Here is a 22613-nt window from a genome sequence, read left to right on the forward strand (position 1 = left end):
GGCAAATGTTGCCAAATTAGATTGGCATGAAGAGCAGGCAGGATATTATAGGAAAGATACCTCCTGACCAGGGGAGATCAACAAAATAAACTGATACCAGTCCCCCAGGTGAAGGTAGTCTTGGTTTCTGTGACTTAGCACTGGTTCAAGCACAGCAAAAGGTAATACGAGCTAAAGCAGCTTTAAAGTGCAAAGCGAATCCTAAATAAGTAAGAGGTTCATTACAGATGCATATTAATGAATGTGCACATATTGTCTCTTAAATTGGGTTGATGAGCTGCAGCAGAGAACCTGCTTTGGGTGTCCTCCAGCCTGCTGGTGCTCGAGGACAGCATTGGCCTGCCAAGCCATATTCTGCTGTGGTTTGGTGCTTTTTAATTGCATCTTTAAAACTTTATCAACCAGTTTGGAAGGTTTTATTCACTAGGCTTGTCTGCTTGCAAAAATTAAACCAGGGCAGATTGCTTTTCCCTTGTAAGCCAGCTGAACTGTTCCCTCTTGTTGCCTTTCAGATGGAATTCAGTATTTGACATTACTAACAACAGAAGACAAAAATACTGGCTGTGGTTTTGTTAAATCTTAAAAATTTGTTACATCAAGAGGTACAGGAAAAATTTATTTTCATGTAGCGATAAGGCCTGATGGTTCATATTTATCATTTCAATCGTGTTATTTGGGGTGTTGAAATTACCCTAAATCAAGGATTATAATTTGGGAGATTCAGATAAAAGGTTGCGTGCAAAACACAAACATGCCTATTGCTTTGAAATGTCCTGTTAAGACACCAAACCATCCTATTTCTACCCTGTAGCGATCACGTCAACTAATGATCATGCAAATGCATGTTAATGTTACAGGATCAGGACATCTGAATCTGGTTTTAAACATATATTTACTTACCTTGCTTCTCTCCTTTACCAGACTCTGAGATGGCTACAGTTTCTTAGATGAGTTAATTTCAATTTTCTTCAACTCTTAGATTTCTTAATAGTTTACCTTTAAATCTGAACTTCCATTATCTGTAATTCCTGCCTTCAGGATAAATATATCCCTGTAGTGCTCTTTATCTGAAACTGTTGGCCTAAGTTATTTTTTTTATTTCGCCTTTAACATTTTTTTTTTTGTGAATTCCTTTGCTTGTTTCACTGAAACTTCTATGAAACACTGAAAAGGTACTAAAAGAAATTTTGGATGCTATCTCTATTAGTTTAAAAAATATTTAATCTGTTCTGCTGTTTTAAATTTTTGTTCTTGCAGTAAGTTTTCCCATACCCTTGCTTATTTTTTATACTCAGGAACATTGAAAAATCCTGGGATTGTCCTGGTTTTTGACACCATTTTACCACCATTCTGCATCAAAGAACAAAATAGCCAGAGATTACAATTCAGGTTTCTTTTTGTCCATCATCATGTGCATTTGCTCTTGTTCTTCTGCTCTGTGAGAAGAACCTTGTCCCTTCCTTGTTGAAGTTGCCTTATGCCACAGGGTAACTTTTAAAAATAATTTTAGGATTGAAGGTCTTTTTAAAAAGAAAGCTCATCTTGCAGCAGAGCTGTAGAAATGAAAGTTCATGAGAAGTTAATGAAGGATTGCAAAATACCTGCTCACTCCGAAGAGAACTGGTAGAGATGCCTTAAGGATGCACTTCCATGACTGTACTGTAGGGAACCGAAGCTGTATCATTCTTGGAGGCACTGGTGTTGGCCCTTGTGCTGCTGGTTAGTAGAGAAGTATGAAGAGGAGCAGAAGTCAGAAGGCTCTGGCTGCCTTTCCAAAGGGTGATCTTTAACTTCATTTATCTTGGGAATGGTAGGTGGTAGCAGCTAAGTTTGGAAGGCTGAGGGAGGCTGTTGGCCATGAGCGTCAGCTAAAAGGGCATCTTCCAGTTATGAGAAATGAGAATATTAATAAATAACTGTTAATTAGAAGTATTTTGTTCATGTACGAGATTACTGCAAGCATTAATTGCGGGGAAAATGTAGAGGCTCAGCGTTCTAAAGATCACTTGCCACAAGGATAGCCTGATGTTTGGTGCTGAGCTGGAGAGATTTTTCTTCAGTATTAAATAAAGGACTTTTTGTAAATGCCTCTTTCCCTGATTTAATCATTCTAAGTAACGTCAAAGACCAAATCCCTATTTTAAGTACAAAACTAATTCCATTTAACTCTGAAGCTGTGGGTAGCGTGTCTATAGTTAGGTTGGCACACTGTCGTCGCCCCATCAGAATCCAAAATGAAGACCTGAGTGAAGGTGACAGGTTCATAATTGGTTTTGTGCTAAGCTTTTACATTCTACCATGTTTCCTGTTTATATACTTGTTTTTAAGGATCTTTTTTCTTTTTTTTTTTCTTTTTTTTTTTTAATACTTGGACATGCATTCTCTGGGCAGATACGTAATATATATTTAAAAGCAGCTGGACATGACAATGTAGGCTAATCCTGCTCTTCTTTAAATAATTGCTAAAGGAAAGCAAAGGCCAGATGTCAATCGCAGATCTTTTAATAGACTGCAGGTTTAGAGGCTGTTTCGTGCTATAGGTCTCTGACTGGGTACAATGTCTTATTGTCTGTTAAGTTGTTTGTTAAATTATAGAGAACACAAAGAGAGAAGATATTTCATCTAATAGAAATATCTCATCCAGTGAAATCCTATTTAATTGCAAATGAGTTAATTGGGCTTTTTGGTCTTCTATTGCATTTTAACCAAGTATGATGTAATATATTAGGCATTGAATTTTGTTAGGATTTATTAGGATTTGAGACTAATAGCGTGGGTTTGGGACAAATGCAGTGGCCATTATGTCATATAGTTTAGGTATTTTTGTCATTTTGTCTTGTAGGTTAGTGCACAAATGTAATGCACTTGAAAGGGGGGAAAAAAAAAAGAATCCATGGAAGCTTAATTACAGTATATGTGTGTTTAGAAGAGACACATTTGACAGTGCCTGCTGCTGTTATGTAATACAATAGGTATCTATAGTGCTTTAAGAAACCTAATGTGATTTGGTTTATCTAGCTTATGTGAGTGCCCGCAGTAGTATCTAAATGCTGACTACCAAGCAGCAGGTGAAGAGCACAACTCACTTTGGGAATGAGAAATCATGGACACTGATACATAGAAAGTGTGTTTAAAGCTCTTTAACGTGTGACTGACTTAACCTTGTTGCAGTCCCAGAGAATCACATACATGGTTTTGTAAGTGCTTACACTGAGGCAGATAAAAGATTTAAGACTGGAAGAAAAATTAGGTGTGATCCACAAATGAGAAGAGATGTACGAAGACATAGATGTGCCCGTGCACACTGCTTTAGAGGGATGTTTTGATTTATGGGTAGAAGGGAAATGATGCAAATGTACATTCTTCCATAGCCTTATTGCAAACTGGCTACAGAGTTTGCTGCTTTTTATTTTAAATTTATGGCACCATACAAGGAGCTACTGATTGTAGTTGTATTTCTGTCCCCTTGACAACTTTTGTACTTATAATAGCAATGCTTCCAACGTGTTGGCTGTAGAATCTGGAATATGTCGTCTCTTGAATTGCATACATTAATATGGATTAATATGGTTTCTTGCATATATTTACCTTTGAAATGCCTTTTTTTCCCCCCCCTTAGGTTATGAACTCAGTGTTTAAGACTATTCTAGACTTGACATATCCAATAACATCTATGTTTTCTGGAGCGGCTTTTAACAACAGCATCAACAACATCTTCAAAGATAAGCAGATAGAGGTGGGTTGCTTATTCACTTTATGTATGGTAGATGATGCCGCTGTATTCTGTTGTAGTAGAAATAGCTTTCTTCCATGGTAATATGAGATATGAGATGGAAAACATGTTAAAACTGTGAACATAATGTCACATGAATATAAGAAGGAGCTATTCTTTCATTTTGGTGGATTTAGAAAACACAAGGAGTAGATTATTTGTAGCTATTTCTGTTCTGTTTGACAAAGGGATCCCCTCGTCTGAGAGCAGAAGTTAAAATTGCGTTACTGAAGTAGAACTGCTGAGACTTTTATCATTATTTTTCTGCAAATCAGGTCTAAGAGACCCTTAGGGCATAGCAGAAGAAGGTCTTGAAGAGGGTAGCAATGGGTTTGGCTTTTTTAAATTTTATTTTTGAAGCTAGAGGGAGTTTTTATGAACAGCCTATTGAAAACTGCAGTAACGTCAAAGTGTATTGTTTCCTGTTCTGCATATGGCGACCTTTTTGTAATTGCTAGATGTTGTATGGTCTACCTGAGCTGATAGCCACATTCAGATTCCCACCTATCCTCTGTCCTTCAGCAGTAGGAATTTATAAAGCACATTATCAATGGTTGTCTTCCAAGATCGTCATGCTTACAGAGTGTTTGGGTAGTCTTGCAATCTTACCTCATTTGCAGTTTTAACCAAATTATTCCTGTGTTTTGAATCCTTGTGATAAAACATTATGTAGCAAATGAACACTATGTATACCTTAAATACATTTATTAAAAATAATCTAAAACATTCCCTACTTAAATGTAAGTATAAAAGTGATTAATCATCACATGGCTTAAAATAGCATTTTGCTGTGCAGAGTGGATGGTGCTGGAAACAAACAGGTTTTAGAGTGATAAGTCCCTTCTCAGACTGGAATTATTTTTGTTTTATTATTTGGGCAGCACCAGCCATACTCTCATTTCTTTAATCATGCGTATCCCTTCCTGAAGCATGCCAGCTCCTATCTTTGGTTTCAGCAGTGCCTGATAGGAAAACATGTGATTGTCCAATGACCAAAAGCTCCGCTCTAATTGCTTTGATGTAGCCGAGGAGCTGCCTTATGCAAAGCACTGAGACCTTCTCGGTGGTGCAAAGCACTGTCTTCTCTTAGTTAACTTGGTGTGACTTGTGGATGGTACCTTGCAGCATGAGGCTGTAGGATAATGCCGAGCAGAGCTTTGAGAAGGAATGAGTGACAAAATGGAAGAAAATCTCCTCTGAGATTAGGTGGCCCCAGCTTCCGCTGTTCTATCTATCTCTGCTTTTGATTTCAGCAGTCAATTTATTGTACTTCCCTTTAAGATGTAGTAGATTCCTTCCTTATGATTTTTAACAGCTGTAATTGTATGATCTGTTCTAACATTGCATTCACAGGAAGGTTTTGTCCAAGAGAAATCCAGTTCTGAGGCATGCAACAGCATCATCTTTGTGCGCACATGCTGAGTGTCATAGTGTCTTTCAGTCTGTGCCTGAGAATTTCCTCACGTTGGAAGACTTCCATCGGATAAATAAAGAGAAATGTTGTGTAGCTCTGCAAGGAAAGAGGCAGTTACTCCTTCATTGCAATTCGTGTTATCAATGCAGGTTAACCAGTCATGCCACTAGACAGACGGAAATTGAAAGCTGCCTAAGTGTAGAGGGCAACTTATAAAGTAACAGAAGCTGAACTAAGAAGCATTAAGCCTTGAACAAATGTTTCCTTAAAGCATTATTTCGAAGCATCCAAACTGCAAACATCCATCTTTTCTCAGTAGTTGGAAGTGTTTTTGGAGGGGGCTGCATAGCAATGATTTCCAACTGAAAATACATATTAGCAAGAGTTAATTATAGCCTTACAACCATATGTTGTGTTTGGATGCCTGGCCACAACTGCTTCTTCCTGGGAGGATCCACAGGGATTGTAGCAGAAGCTGAGAACTTCCTCCGTGAGGGCCTGGGGTGGGTAATGGCCCTTGTGTCTCTCTAAAAGCTTAAAATCAGCAAGCACTGGGCCAGATCCTCCTTTTTACTACCTGTGGCTGTGAGGTGGCACTCCTGCACTTATCACATGTGCCCTCATCCCTCTTCTGCATCAGAGCCAGGGAGCAGAAGCACTTACGTTGAACTGCTATTTCTGACATTGTAAGGGAGGTTTCCATTTTCTCTTAAACTTGCTCTCTAACAACTCTTGTAACGTAGGTGTCTCCTGATTCCCAGCAGTGCTGTTTGTGGGGTAGCCCTGGTTACCAGCAACCCCCGTGATTGCTGCTACAGATGTCAGCCAAAGGCGCTCCACGAGAAGAGATCAGCCTGTGCAAGTTCTTCCAGGAAAGCATGCAGAAATCCAGGACAGGATGCTTGAAAGATGTTTCTCAAGAAATTCATTTATTTTCCTCTGAAATTACCCATCCTTCTGAGAGAGCACCAGGCTCTGGAATTTTTGTCTCCCATGCCAGCAGCACAAAATGCTCTTACAAGTCATCTCAGCTGGAGGTTCAGGTGTGAGGAATCAGAAAAGACTTGTTATCAAGTCCTGTTTCAGACTTGAATAATGCTCTGTCTCCAAAATAAATGGAACAATATCTGAGAAATGCAGGCTTTATTATCTTTATTATTGGATCTTGGTTTAGTTTCCTTCATGCATGTGTTTTGCATGAAAATGAAAGGAAGTGTCAGATAGGCTTCTTTCCCCATTCCCCTATTTTTGCTTAAAATGTGGTTGACGCACTGAGATCTGCAATCATCAGAATATCTTTAGCATGGAAAGGCACCCCTATTACTCTCGTAGTCACAGTTTATTCATCCGCCTTCCTATGGCATTTATACCAGATGGGTTGCAATACTTGTGCAGCGCCTGTTAGCCTTCCCAATTCCACCATCTTTGCAGAGCTGCTTAAGAGATTAAACTCACTAGGAAAAAAACTCCTTCTTGGCAGTTCAGAATTTCATACTGAACAGCACAGAAACTTACACTAGAAGTACAGACTGAGCAGAGGGGGGAGTGCTTCTCACTCATACTTGATAGCTGGAGTCCAAACCCTTGTTTGGCTTGAGTTTAAGGGACATCAAACCTATGCTAAAGAAGGCCCAGACACCTTGTCCCACAAGCAAAGAGGCTGGCTGGATGGGAAAGCAGATTTATCTCTTCAGTCTTGATTCAGCTTTGCTGATTGACAGAGCTGTTGTTCTCTGGGCATAAGTTCCTAAGTCCTCATTCTTGCCCTTTGCAGGCTACGCTTTCACTAGACACCATGGAGACCTCCCAAAACTATCCTCTCTCCAAAAAACTCCTATGCAGTTGGGACATCACCTTCCCTTTCAGTTTTTCCAGCTAGTGCGATGTGAGTACAGACATGGCTGAAACAAAAATGAGAACTTCCCCTGCCAGGAGCAAGGCTTGTTGGTTTGGTCTAGCGCCACTGAATAAACTTGTAAAGCACTTACTTAGCTCAGCTGTTCTTTTTGTATATTGTCCTCCTTCTTATGTACCACGCTGCTCACTGCTATTTTACACTGCAATATCTCAAGCAACTTCTGGGCTCTTCTTGAAGATCTACCTTGCAGGATCTTTTGCTCCTGTCGGTAATGCTCCAAAACTTTGTGTTCTTCTCTTTGACTCTAGGCAGCTTTGGATCTCAGCAGCATTGTTCTGCATCTCCTGCTGAAATGACCCATAGCCTCATCACCACGAGGCACAAATTGAATGTCATTTAGTCAAGAGGTCATGACTCATGTTCTTCCCAATTTGTCTTAGGCTGTGGTGTCTCAGGAACTGAGATGGTGCCTGCTAGTCTTAGGTTGGGGTTAGAGGGAACTGAGGAGTTGCATACTCATCCATGGTGAATATGATTATGGAAGACTTGCTCTGTGCAGTGGGTGAACGCCACCTTGAGTAGAAACAGTTGGGTGAAATGCAAGAATGGCTGTACTGGGTGAGATCAAAGGTCTTTCTAGCTTAGTGCCACATCTCCAGGGGAGGCAGCAGGTATCTAGCGACCGACGAAAGAACTGAATATATAAAAGGTGAGCCTTCCCTTCACATTGTCCTCCAGCAATAAACAGCCTAGGGATCTCTTTAGATGAGAGTTATCAACCGCCACACTTGATCTGAAAGAAGAACAGATATCAGAAAGGTGAACTCTAGTTTGAGTGATGAGGTTTCTGTGCTGCTCTGTATGCTGGACAGTCTTCTGGAACAAGTATTTCTTGCTGTTAAAAAAGGAAATAAAGATTTTTGTCTGCCTTGGTTCTGAATGAAGTGTTTGCATAAGAAACAAATTTATGAACTTAAACACAGGGCTGACAGGTTTTTCTCCATCGATGCAGGCATTTGTGTCTGCAGCTCTGTTAAGATACAGAGGTTGTTGCTTTTGTTTGTGTTGGGCTTTAGTTTAAATGCAAGGTTACAGATTTAGTAAAATTGGGACCTCCTCTGTTGCAGGATCTGTGGATTCCTTACTTCACTATCACAACCGACATCACTGCCTCTGCAATGAGGGTCCACACGGATGGTGAGTGTGCAGGTGGCCTTCTCCACCACCAGGTCTTAAATAATGACGTGAGACTTCATTGTTACCCCTTGTTCCTGGAATTTTTCTTGCCTTTAAATTTGTCTTTCCTTTTGTTTCTCTCTTTGTTATTTGCTGAGCACCAAACTGTGGTTGTACACAGATAACAGGGAACAGAGCTGTTGGGAAGAAATTAAATGAGGTGCTCTATTTACTGTTTAGAGAGAAAATGGGTCCATTGACACCATTCTGTTTCCTTAAAACATCTCATGAAGTGCAGGTGTTTTAGCCATAAATCAGACTTCATGCAACCAAAACATTTTAAGATACAAATTCCCCATAAATGAAGCGGGTTTCCCAATAAAGAGATTCCTGTGCCTGAAGCAGAGGCTGGGTTGGCTTCTTACTTGTGTCCAGTCCTCTTTATTTCTCTGATGGAAAACTGTGGTGTACTTTACTGACTGAACAGAGGAGAAAGATCTGAGGTGTCTGCTCTGCTGTCAGGACGTGGTGGCAGCCCTGTGGGACATTTGCTTTAGCTTTTGTCTATTTGGGGTAATGGTGCAGTGACTCAGGCTTCAGTGAAGATGGTACAAGCCTACCAGGTGCCCCAGATATTTCCTTGGGTGGCTGAAGCCTTCGCTGCCATGTCTCTGATGTTTTTTCTTTTGAGCTGGCTCACTCAGGTAAGGCTCTCCATTCCTGCTGTTAGGGCGTGGGTTACAGAACTGCTAAATTATACTGACATCGGGGCTTTGTTGATCAAGGACAACCAAGGGAGCTAAAACAAGCAGAAAAAGGATACAAAACCCTTCTTAGAGGGTTTTTATTCCCGTTCTGCAGCAGGTTAAGCCAATTGAGGTCAGGAAACTCAGTCCATCCAGCTACTTGTCCCTGTGGAAGTTTAATGTAAGGATAGAAATCAGCTGGAGAATGGTTATGGTTGTCTCCAGAATTCACTGAAAGGAGGGGAAGGAAGTTTCCAGCTGCTGCAATTTCCGATCTTGGCTTCATCTGTGGGGTGTAACACAGAAATCAGCATTTTTCTTGGGTGGAATTTCCAACTCGACTAAAACTATTAATAATAAAACCCAAATCTGCCAGCATTGACCTGTGCTAAACAGTAGGAGTGCTTAGGTTATATTTAGGAACAGAACTGTTATATATTTTTAAAAGAAAAGAAGAAAAAAATTCTCAGTTTGCTGAAGAGTTGCTGTTTGAAGCACCAAGTAGTCAATTATTGAGAAGTGAGCTAACACTGCAAGTCTTACTTATTTTTGATATTTTAAAGATTCGCTTCCCAGACAAGACTCTTGGCCTCTTTGTAAATGCAGTGTCTTCCCAATTCAGCTGATGCAAATGTTAAGAGAGAAATCAGTAAATAAGAGCCTTAAAGCAGAATGTTTTACAGGAGACAGATCCAATCAATTTCTACTAGATTAAACTTTCGAACAGCTTAAAAGATTGTAACTTTCTTCCTCACAGCACTATTAACAGAAATGTCCTAAGAGATAAGATCGCCACCATGCACTTGCACTGGTTTTACAAGCGTGAAGATGTTTGCTTATTACAGAGCAGGGAAAACAGAGTTTTGGGGCTTCTACAGCATATATTTTTCATGTTCAGCTCCTGCTAAAAGTCTGGGTTTTGTGGATCTCTGTAGAACATAATGGCTTTAGCTGCACTTCCATCTGCTTATTCTTTCTGCCTTTGTCCCCAGGAGAAGCCTTTTCCTTTCCTTAGCAGTGTAAGCTCAACAAAGCACTAAAGATGATCCCTGCAGTCAGGCATATGCTGAAATTTCCTTGAAGGCAATAAATATGAGGCATGGGCTTAAAACTGTGGTTTCTAAGGCCTTTGCCTGGTAGTGTGTCTGAATAGCCTTCCCCCTCCCCCCCGCCCCAGCCAGGATTACGGTATAGAAAATAATAAACTGCTTTAATAACTTTCTAACAGTATTCACAGGAGAGCCTCTATGTCCCGATTATTTTAATGAATGCAAAAGCCTGCCCCACCTCTGTGGCAGTAATTAATACTGTTGCCATTCCCTCCCTCTCACTCCTGCAGGCTCTCTGTGGAGATATGTCCGTGCCAGCATGTCTCTCTCTGGGTATATGCCTCCTCTCTGTGACCCGAAGGATGGGCATCTCTTGATGGATGGAGGCTATATCAACAACCTTCCAGGTAGGTGCACAGATCAGTTGGGAAGAAGTTACCAGATCACAGCCCATCAAACGGTCTGCAAAACTTGGTCCTCTTTTTTTTTTTTTTTTCTCCCAAAAAAAGAAACAAGGAGAAAGACTGCAGACACTTTTAATCTTGTGATGTTTACCAGGAGTCATTGTTCTCAGTTTCCTAGGTGTTTGCTTTATCACGGCTTTATTAAGACTACTTTTTGTTAGGAAGTGTTTCCTAATAGACATATTCTGAACATATAATTCCAAGCTAATTTTGAATTCATTTTAGTGCTTACTGAAATGAGAGAGCAGAAATTAAACTATCTTCAAGTTTCTTTTCAAAAAGTACCAGTTGAATACGAAATAATTCTGAGAAAGCAACAGCATTAACTCTTTGTTGTTCACACTGGTGTCACCCAGAGCCCAAAGGGTTCAGCTGACAGGCATTGGTGTCTTGGTTAGCTGCTAGCACCTGGCAGAGGTGGAATCATGTGGTGTTCAAAAGAGTGATGTGGAGTTCAGGGTGTTCTGAGGACAGAACCCAAAAGGGTCCAGGGCATGTGAATTCACTTGTGTGTGATTGGGATGTGTTTTGTGTCAGGGTTGTCATCGTAGTCAGAAAGCACTGGAAGGTGGGTGGCTCAGGAGGGCAGCCAAGATAGAACAGAGATGCGTGGTGTCATTGCATTTTGTGACTATAATTGTGTACAAATAAAGAGGAAGGAATCTAAGTTAGAGACTCCACATCTGAGCAACCTAAGTCATTTACATGTTCCAGACAGACCCAGGCTATATTTTTGCATCAGGGCTGTATTTGCCTAAAAAACAGAAATGGAAATAACACAAAATAGACCCCCAAAATCTGCATCTAACATTCTCTGTTTGTGTCTGTAAGCCAAAGTATGAATTGTAAACCAGAGCACCTTTTCCACCTGCACATAAGTGTCTAAATTAAGCATCTAAATTGGCTTTTCAGAGCTGTGGTTTTCCTACGCATAGCTATTCTGGAAACTGCAACTATCTTGGACTCTGGGGGTGTGCAAGAAATATAAATTAATTCTGTGAGGTACCTGTCCTTCTCTTCCCTCCCTTGGCACTAACCTAAATCCTCACCCGTATCCAAAGGCTGTAGCTAGTCCTTTTACTGACCTTGAAGTAGGAAATGTTGCCTCCTTTCTTTCCCACTTCCAAATATGAATCTTTTTCTTGGATCCCAAAGCTTTTCCTAGACTGAAATATTCCCAGTCTGGTTTCTGTGCTGCTCCTTTCCTTTATTACCTTCTATCTGCAGAATTGACCCCTACACTGCTGACTCTTCTCTTTAAGGATCTCTCTACAGGTCCCCCAGATTTTTTGTTCTCATGAGAACTGCTGCACGAGGTAGAATTAATGTGGGTTTAATGTGCTCTTTCAGATTATACCTAATATGGTGTAACTATGGCCTCGAGCTCTGTGTCTCATCTTCTCTCCCCTGCTCCCTGCCATATAGTTTTGCTGCTGCCTTCACATGGCTTCTGGTGACAGTGTGACCTCAGAGAGAGTCAGGTCATCCTACCGATCCAGGGCAAAACATGCCCCATAAGCGATGTTTACCAGAAGTTCAGCAATGGGAACTCACCCTGAGGTTACGCAGGGGCTCGGTCGGTGCACACTGGGATCTCTCTGTTAAAATGGAGCAGGTATGGTAGGAGCCTCTCTGAGAGGAGCGTGGTCTCTTGGCGGAGTTGCTGCAAGTGCTTATACCTGAGGCTGTTCAGACACACTCATGGTGGGTGTAATGTCAGGTTATATACTCCCTAGCAGTACATATGTAAGCTTTAGCTTAGGGGTTGGCAGCACTGGTACTGATAACACCTTCTTTACCACCAGCTGATGTTGCGAGGTCCATGGGTGCAAAGGTGGTGATTGCGATCGATGTGGGGAGCCGGGATGAGACAGACCTCACCAACTACGGCGACTGCTTGTCTGGCTGGTGGCTGCTCTGGAAGAGGTGGAATCCACTGGCCGAGAAAGTCAAGGTATTGTAGACTTATATTAAAATGGCAGCTGTTTTTATGCACAGAGCAGGAAGCTTCCCTTGTTCATTCAGGGAGCAAGCCTGGTTAACAGACCATCAACTTTCCTGGGTTTGAGCTCTTAGTCATGGACGAATACAGCTGTGCAGTGCCCTGACACCAAAGGAAAGGCAGTGACATGGGAGAGGGTAGAGCCTCTGTCTGGGAAGGGGGTGGTAGAATTGTTAGAGCAAAGAAATGTTTTTTTAGAGGTGTATTAAGTTTTGATAAAGTCAGAATTTATGAATTTTACAGATAAAAGTAGTAACTTTGTCCAATTCTGTGTTTCTATCCTATATGTCTCTGAACTGTTGATTTAGGGAGATTTTAGCACTAGGCAGAAACTAACATTACTACCACTGATAAACATGGGGCTGCAGAGCACAATTTATTTTTTTCTCTTGTTGCATGCAGTCAGGCCAACTCTGTTACTTATTCTTCTGTATTTCCTAAATTATCTGGCTCTGCAGCTGTTCCCCCAAGTGAATGCTGTTTTTTGTTCTTCCCTCCCAGCTACAATTAACACACTCCCGTGTTGGAATTGGAAGCAAAAAACTTGTTTGTGCTTCCTGAAGTTGGGAAAAATACTACAAACTCTGGGTACTGCTCTGTAATCTAAAGTTTTCCTCTGTGATAACTCCCTTCCCTGAAAAGGTCTGGTCTCCCTGAGAGGTGGCCGTTTGGAGTTGGGGCAGCTGTGGAGTGCCCTGCTGTGCCTTGGCAGAGCTGACCATGCTGCTCCCAGCATGTACTGGGAGTGTTTGGTGGGGGAAAATGGAAGACCCTTATGAACATCACTGATTTCTGCCTTGAAGGATCACTGCCCCTCTCACCTCAGCACAGATCTGTCTCTTAAGGTACCACTATATCCCAGAATGAAAGACTCAGTTCAACGTTGAACTGCAGAAATATGTTGGAAGGCAATTCCCTTTCTGCTGTTGATTATGGAGACTCCTTGGCTAGCTGTCCATGCTGCTTGCGAAACAGATGAAGGTGCTGATGTGTGAAGGCTTCAGCAGGCTTCTGTGTGCTCTTGACAAAAAAAAAAAAAAAAAAAAATCGATAACTTGCTTTTTCTCCATTGTGAATACAGAACATATTCTGAAATTAAATTTCTGAACTAATCATGATCGGTGTATCTGGCCTGCTTGGCAGGTGCTGAATATGGCAGAGATCCAGACGCGGCTTGCATACGTGTGCTGTGTGCGGCAGCTGGAGATGGTGAAGAACAGCGATTACTGCGAGTATATCCGGCCGCCCATTGACCGATACGGTACCCTGGACTTTGGGAAGTTTGATGAAATCTGTGTAAGTGCATCCTGAGGAAAGCAGTTCCCCAGTATTGCTGTTCCGCAGAAATCTGCTGGTTTGTGGTGCTAATTAGTGCCTAAGATGTTGGAGAGTAAGAGAAGTCAGCTGGCACAGAGTGAATAATTGACGCTAAATAATGCTGTGGAATGATATCATGCCTGTGAGATTGGATTAACAGCAGAAATTGAGTTAGTAATCTTTGTTATATAATGACCTGTGAAGGGATCAGTTGCCTCGCTCTGTTTCATGGCAGTTCTTGCTCAGCTGCTTGGTAAAAACTCTTGGGTGTCTGAGCTGCTTCAGGCAGTTGGGGTTTGTCAAATGGTGTCACTTCTCTCCCTTCATTATGTAGCTTGTTGTTGCATGAAAGATTTGAAGCTGTCTGTAGGGGAGGCCATGAATCACTGAAATGGAGGGCAACACGCTAAAATATCTGGCTCGGTTAACATTTCAACACTTCTATTAATAAAACATATCATCCATAATTCCTCTGCACCTGATAGAGTATCAGGAAAATGGCACCAATGTCAGTGGAAGGACGTTGTAAAAAGGGTAGTACCAGGTTACACATCTCTGGGGTTTAGTTTTGTTTGTTTATGTATCAGAAACCAGCATGGGAAGAACTGACTCCAGATGTGCACTTGTATTGTCTTAGTGACATAATTCAGCGTTGGTTGAGGTAATGATAGCAATGCTTGGCTCATTGTCTCTTGTCAAGGAAGTTATTTTACTGTCTCTTTCCATTCTTTGCCCGCTTCAGCCATGCAAGCATCTTCCATGTTCAGGTGTTTCTGCATAGCTTTGTTCTTTCAGGCTGGAAACTGCTCCCCAGCCCCCCAAATTTTTCTTTAAGTTGATCTCCTTTATAGATGTAGTGAGAACCTACAACACTCATTAGGCTGCAGATTGATTTCTCTGATACTGTCTTATAAATGCTAAACAAAACCAGTAATTAAGCCCTACAGATTCACATTTGAATGAGTCCTTAAGACCAAACAGCAGCTATTCCAAGCCACCAGCTGTTTTCCCCATTATAAATATTTTCTCAGGAATGTAGCTCCTGGGCCAACAGTGCTGTCTGCCAATGGTGGATCTAAGACTTTGCTGGTAAATAATATTCTTCGCTAGATGGAGTGCCCTGGCCGTTTTGAAAACCTTGATGAACGGGTCTGAGTAGTTCATCACAGTAACAGATAGTAAGCTGTCAAATCATTGTTCTGTCTCTGTCTAATTTGGTGTCGTTAAAGAGATCTACAGACACCAGGCAAATTTTTCTCAGTGGAATAAAACTTGAGAAAAGTTCAGTTTCTCAAAGATGTCACTTTCTGTGAGCAAGTTCTTGGCACGAGACGCTGCAGGTATGATTGGGCAGCACCCTCCTGGATTTTCATTCCCTGCAGCATAGCTAACTAACTTCTGTCCACAGGGAAGCTTTAAACTGTGCTGACCTTAAAGGAAAAGGCAATCTAGGCATTCCTTTATCATTATAGGCTATGAAGTAGTGGGGTTTTTCATTTCAGCTATGTACCTGGATTTTCCAGAAAACTGAAATGGGCACCATATAACCATTCCACACGTTCAAAAGACTAAAAATCCCCTCTTTTTGTCAGAACCCCTCTTCTGTATCAGCTTAGAGCAGTAAGTTGGCTGCATGTCATTTCCCAAAGCTCAGGTTCTCGCAGCTACTTTGAATCAATCTGACCCAGTTGTAGATCTGTCAGGTCCCTTTTCCTCCTGAGTAATCACATCCACCCTGGGCTGAGAAGCTATGATAGATTACAAGAGGTGAATTCCAGCCTGAGTGCACCCTGTGCTTTGAACCCTGGTCCAAAAACCAAAGAGAGACAATACCAGCTCAGCCAGGGCTGCTTCCAGCACTTGGGGTTGCCACACAAGCCTGAGGTTTAGTGCGTGCTGCCAGCGCAAGAGCTGGAAATAGGATCCAGGACTCCTGACACCTGTTACCCTGTCCTTTCGATTTGATTTTTCAACACCATTTCTACTGTCTTGTTAGAAAAAGAGTAAGACTTGGAGCAATTGTTTTATTTTTTCTGGTTGTTTCCATGCAAAGGACACAGTGCCATGTTATTATTTCAAGCACAAATTACTTCATGCTTTTAAATCAGAGGAACATGGAGTTTGTGGGTTTGGTGTTGTCCATGTGCCCTCATTTCTGCTCCAGCAAATGGACGCTTGCATGTTCAATGCTATTTGGCTTAACTCATTGCAAGAGATTTTGGAAATGGGTGCCCTATGGTAACTTTTCTTAGCTAGACTTGAGCCAAAGGGGGAAAAGACACAAATTAATTAATACCTTCTTCCAAAGAAAGAGCCACTACTGGAAAGGTGTATACATATGCGTCCTAAGCTTCTCTTTATATGGCGCTATTCTGTGAGCAGCCTGCTTGAAGCCACTGCTATAAAAATAGTTGTGTCAGGTGGCACTTTTCATTGTGTACTGTGGGGCCAAAGGTCAAGTTACCGTTATGACTTAAAATAGCACCTTGTTTGCTTAATTGTTCCCCTAATTCTTAGGCTGAACAGCTTACGTAGCTAAGGCTGGACGGTAGCAAAAGTACATCCTGGCTTTGGGGTAGACCTCTGGATTTCCTACTGATTTGCAAAAGATGTGACATAATGGTTTTTTAGCTATTAATTACTTTTTCCCCCGACTCTTTTTTCCAGGAAGTGGGATATCAGCATGGGAAAACAGTATTTAATGTCTGGTGCAGGAGTGGGGTCCTTGACAAGATGCTAAGAGACAGGCAAGAGACCTGCAAATCCAAAACTGATGTAAGTGTTCGGTTTAAATGCACTATTCTGCAAGAACTACTTGATGCGCGCCAGTTTGCATACTGCTCAGAAACTGGGCAGGGTTATGAAGGAGAACGATCGATTGCCTCAAGTCCTTATTGTGAGCATGCAGGTATTAGTTAAAACTGTATTTTAGGCAAGAAAAGGTATGATCAGTTTTTCAGAAGCGTCTTTCCTTGAACCATAGCCTGGATGAATGAGGTCCTGCATTTGAATCATCAGACACAAGTGTGGCCAAAGTGTGCTCTGCTGGAGCCTAAGCTCCGATGTCTGCCTGTCCATCCCTGATACCTGGTGCGTGCCCATGCAGAGATCCATCCATATCCTCAGCAAATACAATGGGGTCTCTGAAACCCTGGGAACTGTTGTAGCACTCTGTAGGGTAGCTTTCCTGTTGCTGTTTCATTCTAACAGGTTCTTGATACCGTGTTTGTAACCTGGAATTGTTCACAACACAGAAGTCCTCAAAGGAAGGCAGGATGCTCACCAGTAGCCAGCATTTTGAGACCTGTAGCTGATGTGTACGTGTTTACACGCCCATCTTTCTTGTCTCCTTCACCGTGTGCATCAGCAGTCTTGAGGGCACTAAATGCTGCTGGCTGAGCTGCCTTCTGCACTGAACACTGGAGTGGAGGGTGTGACTGTGCCCCAGCAGGTCCTGTGAGAGAGGATGGTCTGTGGTTTCAGGAGATGGACCGCTTTTGTACCCATTGCTTGTACACACCTGTGGACTTTCTCCCTGAGTAATGCTGGGTAGGAATGAATAAGCTTCTAAGAATTATTTTTCATTTATTCTTGTACCACAAACTTTAGGTGGTGCCTCAATATTGTTCTTCCTACCAGAAACTGCTCTGCCAGGGCAGTGGCGCTCTCCCGCAAGCTGCCCAGTGCTCGTCACTCGGGACATGAATCAGGCATTTTGTAGAGCCATCGTTAAGGCTCCTCAGAAGCATGTGGTGCTGTCAAGGTACTGGGTTTCACATACCTTGTTCTGCCCACTTCAGCACATCTGAGCAGTTAATGTACAGTTTGATAAATGCCTGATTACGATAAATCTACAGGCTACGTAGTGTTGCTGTGTGGTTACAGGCCTGTTAAGATTTCTACTTAAAAGTAGACGAAAACACTTCTGGTTTTACAGTTTAAGGATTGAGGTCATCTTCTAGAGTTGGTGGGCTGACTGAATTTCTTGGCAGGGAAGTTTCAGTTGTTTTTAAGAAACACCACCTTTTTGAGGACTTGAGTACAATATTATAATATATTGGCTTATTATCCTTACCCTCCTTTCAATTCCTCTGATTTAAAACCCAAGTGTTACAAAAGGCTTCATGTTTTACCCAGTAATTCATCTTTATTGTCTTTTAGAGATAGGGAAATGAGCAGTAATACTTTAAGTGATTGCCAAAATGTATTAAAACTGTAGTGAGCCTCACTAAGAAAGTCAATAGAGGTGAAAAATGACACTGAGGATTTGCAGCTCTTCCTGAGATCAGTGGTGGAGCACTTTCAGTAGGAGGGAGATGGTGTGAGCAAGGGGAGAGGAAGGGCAGTACTTGCAGGGATGGACATTAGCCCATCAACAAGGGGTGGATGACTCCCACATCTGAGCTCATTGTCCTAGACCCCCATTTGTCACCGGAGAGAGCTGAGCCTCCGTTAGGGCATGAGTCACTTGACGAAATGGAAATGGCTCCATTGGAATAAGATGAATGGCACCCTCAGCTCCGGCCATGTAGAGGGAGCCAGGGGGACTAACGCTGATGACTTCCAATCATGAGACGAATCCCACCCAAGCTGCCTGGCAGGGTGAGTGGCCATGGGAGGACCACAGAGGGACAGAGCTTTATGGGAAAGCAGCTGATGATACAAGTAGCCTGAGGAGCTCCAAAACTCATCAGCTTGTTCTTACTGGGAAGATGACCTGGACTAGGAGATACATTAGTCTGAGCTGCAGATGATGGGTCCCCATTCTGCCTCTGACACCTTGTGTTCAGACTAGTTATAAGCTGGTATGTGTTTGGTTTTGTATATTAATAGTCATAAGGAGAAGTTAAGGGAGAGAAAATTGTGTGTGTCTCAGAAATGGTTGTATGTCCTATTTCATCCTCTTAACTTTTATCACCAATGGGTAACAAGCTCAAACATATTCATTGCCTTAACAAGTGGTTCTTTTAAAGAAGTCTTCTTTTAAAATTGCCTGTTATATTCAGGCTAATATTTCAGTTAAATCATGATACTACAGCTGTGCATCAAGCAGCATGTTGAACATTTATCACAATCTACCCTGGTTTTTATGGCCCTTCAGCTGCTCTGGAGATCAAACATGTCACATACTCGTTGTAGACATAGCCTGTCATTGCATTTCCATGCATGCACTTGATAACATGGAAGAAAGTGCTGATTGCTGAGACACCAAGATTATGGAAGTAATGCATTCAGGAGAGTGAGTCGACAGACTGCCTGGGTTATGGAGCGGGAACCATCAGCTTTGTGCATTCCCCCCAAACTGACACTAAGGCTCAGTTCCAGCCTGTACTCTTGAGGACCAAGGAGGTCTTCTGCTCTTCCTCTGAAAACCCTGGAATTCAGTAAAAACCAAGATTTTTTTCATCTGTCTTTTGTTTCAGTAGATTTTTTTCTACAAAATAACAAGTATTGCAGGCTCCCACTGGGGTGTTGGTTTGGTTTTTTTCTTAGTCCATTAGAGTCACTTAAGTCCTTTAGCTCTGCTGTCTTCCGAGGATAACAGCTGATATTTTTAACTTTCCTTTCATTAGTAAAAGCTTTGATGGTCTATATGGTTTAGTTCTTCAGCTATTTCTGGAGCTTTCAACATTTGAGAGAGCTGAGCGTGGTTTCTTATCATCTTGTTTTCATGTCCTAAGCATTGAATTTTTACTTTAAAACTCCAGATATTTAATCATTTAGATACTTTTCCTTTGCTTTCATCATTCAATCACTGTTTATCTTGTCTCAGAAATGGAAATAACTGAAGACACAAACAACAGGAACCTTACATAAACTTCACTTGAACAACCCTTACTCTTTCCCAGCACAGAATAATGCAATACTGTTAATTGGATCTCCTCGGGGAAGTTTTGTCTACTGAAGTGTTATTCATAGTCAAAGCTAAATATAATCTAACAGACTACAATAGTAACTGTCTTTCTCTAATTTATTTAATAAAGATTGTGCCAAAGAGAATACTTTCCTCCTTGGAAAAAAAAAAAAAATTATCAGCAGAAAGGTTTTAGAGTAGGTTTCAAATTAATGTGAGACGCTTCTTTGCCTTGTGTTAACTGATGGATGTGTGGTTTCGTCCTTAAAAGTAGTAAGAGGAAGTGCTTAAACATTAAATTCCTGTTTGCAAAGCATCAGACAAGCGTGGGAAGACACCTGGTTTCCAAGTGGTGTTCCAGTCTTAGTGCTAAGACTTTGGGGTGCAGCTGCCTCACCAAGCATCCCCTAACAGGCTTACATGCAGGATCATCTGTATGTCAGTGACTGTAACAGATGCTCCCGTGGGTACGGTCACACTTAACAATTGCCTTCATGGTCATCTGTCCTCACAACTTCTCTGCAGGAGCACATGGGCTGATGGTGGTTTTCCTGAAGCACCTTCTGGCGATGGTTGCTGCAGGATTTTGTTCAGGAGTTCATACAGTGCCCTGGACTTTCATCCCTTCCAAAGCTGGTCCCTGTCTGCTCTGTGCTCCCACAGACAGCCTGGCACATGTCTGCCTAAGTGCTCTGTGCAACTGCTTTGTCCGTGTGGTAAGAGTCCATGTTTTTAGAGTACAGGCAATTGCCTCAAATGTTGCTGTGTCTGCATGGTGGCCAGAGTTTGCACATATCCCTCACTTAGTCATATGGCACAAAATGAAGACATAGATGCTTTTTTTCCCTGTCCTGGGCAACAACCTTCTGCAAACGCTTCACTGGGGCCATTCACGTCGAATGTTCAAAATGAGACTGGACTGACTCACCTTTCTTGATGGTTCCTTAATGGTCACACTGAGCTTCCTGACTTCTGTATATTTTAAAGTGTGTGTCCTAAGCTACTGCTGTTTCATTTCATACAGGTATTTTTTAATTCCCTCTGGGCTTTTCTCTGTCCACTGCTCCCCACCAGCTGTTTGTCCTGGATCTGCACCTTACTTTAGCTGTACTAAATTACATCAAAAGTTAGTTACAGATTAAAGGTCAACCGAGAGCAATCTGCGGCAGCTGTAATGGGCTTCTGCTGTGACCCCCATGGGGGCTGTATGATTCATAGTATCGGTGCTCTTGCCAGAAGAGCAAAGAACTGCTCATAAAACCCCTGTGTTAGGCAACTGCCCTGTCTGGAAGCACGTGGACAGGTCTGGGCCTTTAGAAAGATGACTGTCACAGCAATTCCCAACAGCCCAATGCTGATAACATGCCCCCTGCCAGCTCTTCCCTGTCTCTCTCCTCTGGGGGTGTGTGCTATTGCACTAATTAAAATTACTGGTTTTAAAACAAGGTGAGGGGTGTTGGTGGTGACCTTGTGCCCTGGCCCTGAGGAGGCAGGTGGGGCTGCTCACGGCATGGCATGAAGAAAGACCAAAATGGTTCTTAAATGCTAAAGTTGGGTTTTAGTAGAGGAGAAACTGGAGCAGGCAACTCTGCAAAATAGAGAACACTCAACCCACTGCTTGGTTGAGACAGAGTAAAAATAGAAAGGGTTCATTGAAAAGAGGAATTACGTACCTCAGGCTCTTACTCGCTGCAGCATCTCCAGCTCCATGGCTTGCTGGGGTCTCTGGGTGGCTCCTGGTCACCCCAGTGCCTGGGCTGCTGCCCACCTGTCTGTGCAGCCTCCCATGGCATCAGTCTGCAGGCTCAGGGCTGGACCATGTGCACTGTCCCACCTGGGCACTGGGGCCTCTTCTCCTTCTCCCAAGGGAAGGCAAAAGCTCCCTGGGGGCTGCACCTGGTGCAGCTGGTCTTTTTTATAAAGTAACAGTGATGGAGAACAAACAAGTAAAATGAGCACTGTCTATCACGGAGTCCAGACCCTCTGGTTCTTGTCTTTGTGGTCTTTTCTATAGTTTGCTAAATTTTTAATAAGGCTTCTTGTTGCATGGATGGAGAAGGAGCCATTAGAGGTTGTCCCACTGTTTGCACATGGGAATCCCATCTCTACATCAGGAGAGTTGCTTTGAGAATTTCTCACTGATGAGTAATGGCTTTTGAGGGGGCAATCGTGGAGAATTTGTGTGTCTGGAGCTTTGTCTGTTCAATATCGCTTTTATACAGTCTTGGCTTGTTTGAATTTTTTTGTGTGTATTTGTTAACATACCCAAAACTTACCACTGTGTTTCAGAACGTGACCTGTCCCACCACCTCTTTTACGGACCTGGCAGAAATCGTGTCCAGGATCGAGCCTGTGAAAGCACCTGTGGCAGACGGTGAGTGGGGTGATCCAGCTGGCACTGCAGAAGTGTTGGGAAGGGCAGTGAGGCAGGGATGGCTGCTCACTTCTCCTGTGTGCCTTTTCTAACTGCTTTCTTTTACCACCCCATGCTCTAAGCTGTGTCCGTTCAGGGCTGGCTGCTAGGTCTGGTGTCAGCTGAACAAAGCCGGCAGTGGTGGGCTGTCTCCCTGCTTCCCCCAGAGCCTCTGCCTGCAGGTGTGCCTGAGCTTGCCCCAGGCTAGACCCTCCGCATCCCTCTCCTGCTGCCTCCTCCGGGAGAGGCTGGGAGTCAGATATTCTTGCCACGGCAAGACATCTGCTGTCAGCCTGTTACCGGTGTGGTCCAGCGTGACTTCCCAGTGGGAGCAATTCCTAGTCAAGTTAGTCTCATCAAAGTGAAATAACAGATGTGGCAACTCCTGCAAAGGTGAGCTTTCATCCCTCTTGTGCTGGCCCGTGTCCTTGTGATGGCTTCGCTCTTTGGTCCATGTCCTTTTGAGATGGGAGGAGGCTGATTTAAAGCTTTGACTGAAGGATTTTTTCCCTGCTGTTGTGAGTAGGATCTGGAGTGACTCACTGGCT

The 22613-nt window shown here is 42.6% G+C and overlaps 1 protein-coding gene across 3 annotated transcripts in view; it reads left to right on the forward strand.

The window, feature by feature from the left end:
* Nucleotides 1-22613, forward strand: part of PNPLA7 (patatin like domain 7, lysophospholipase) — a 130302-nt gene that overhangs the window by 101351 nt on the left and 6338 nt on the right. For all 3 annotated transcript variants that reach the window (XM_075055890.1, XM_075055892.1, XM_075055891.1), the window contains 7 exons: nt 3620-3736; nt 8172-8241; nt 10306-10422; nt 12285-12433; nt 13625-13777; nt 16466-16573; nt 21942-22026. In XM_075055890.1, coding sequence (XP_074911991.1) covers nt 3620-3736; nt 8172-8241; nt 10306-10422; nt 12285-12433; nt 13625-13777; nt 16466-16573; nt 21942-22026 — 799 coding nt within the window. The remainder of the gene's footprint in view (nt 1-3619; nt 3737-8171; nt 8242-10305; nt 10423-12284; nt 12434-13624; nt 13778-16465; nt 16574-21941; nt 22027-22613) is intronic.

Source organism: Buteo buteo, chromosome 23, assembly GCF_964188355.1.
Source record: "Buteo buteo chromosome 23, bButBut1.hap1.1, whole genome shotgun sequence".
Classification (NCBI taxonomy): Eukaryota; Metazoa; Chordata; class Aves; order Accipitriformes; family Accipitridae; genus Buteo; species Buteo buteo.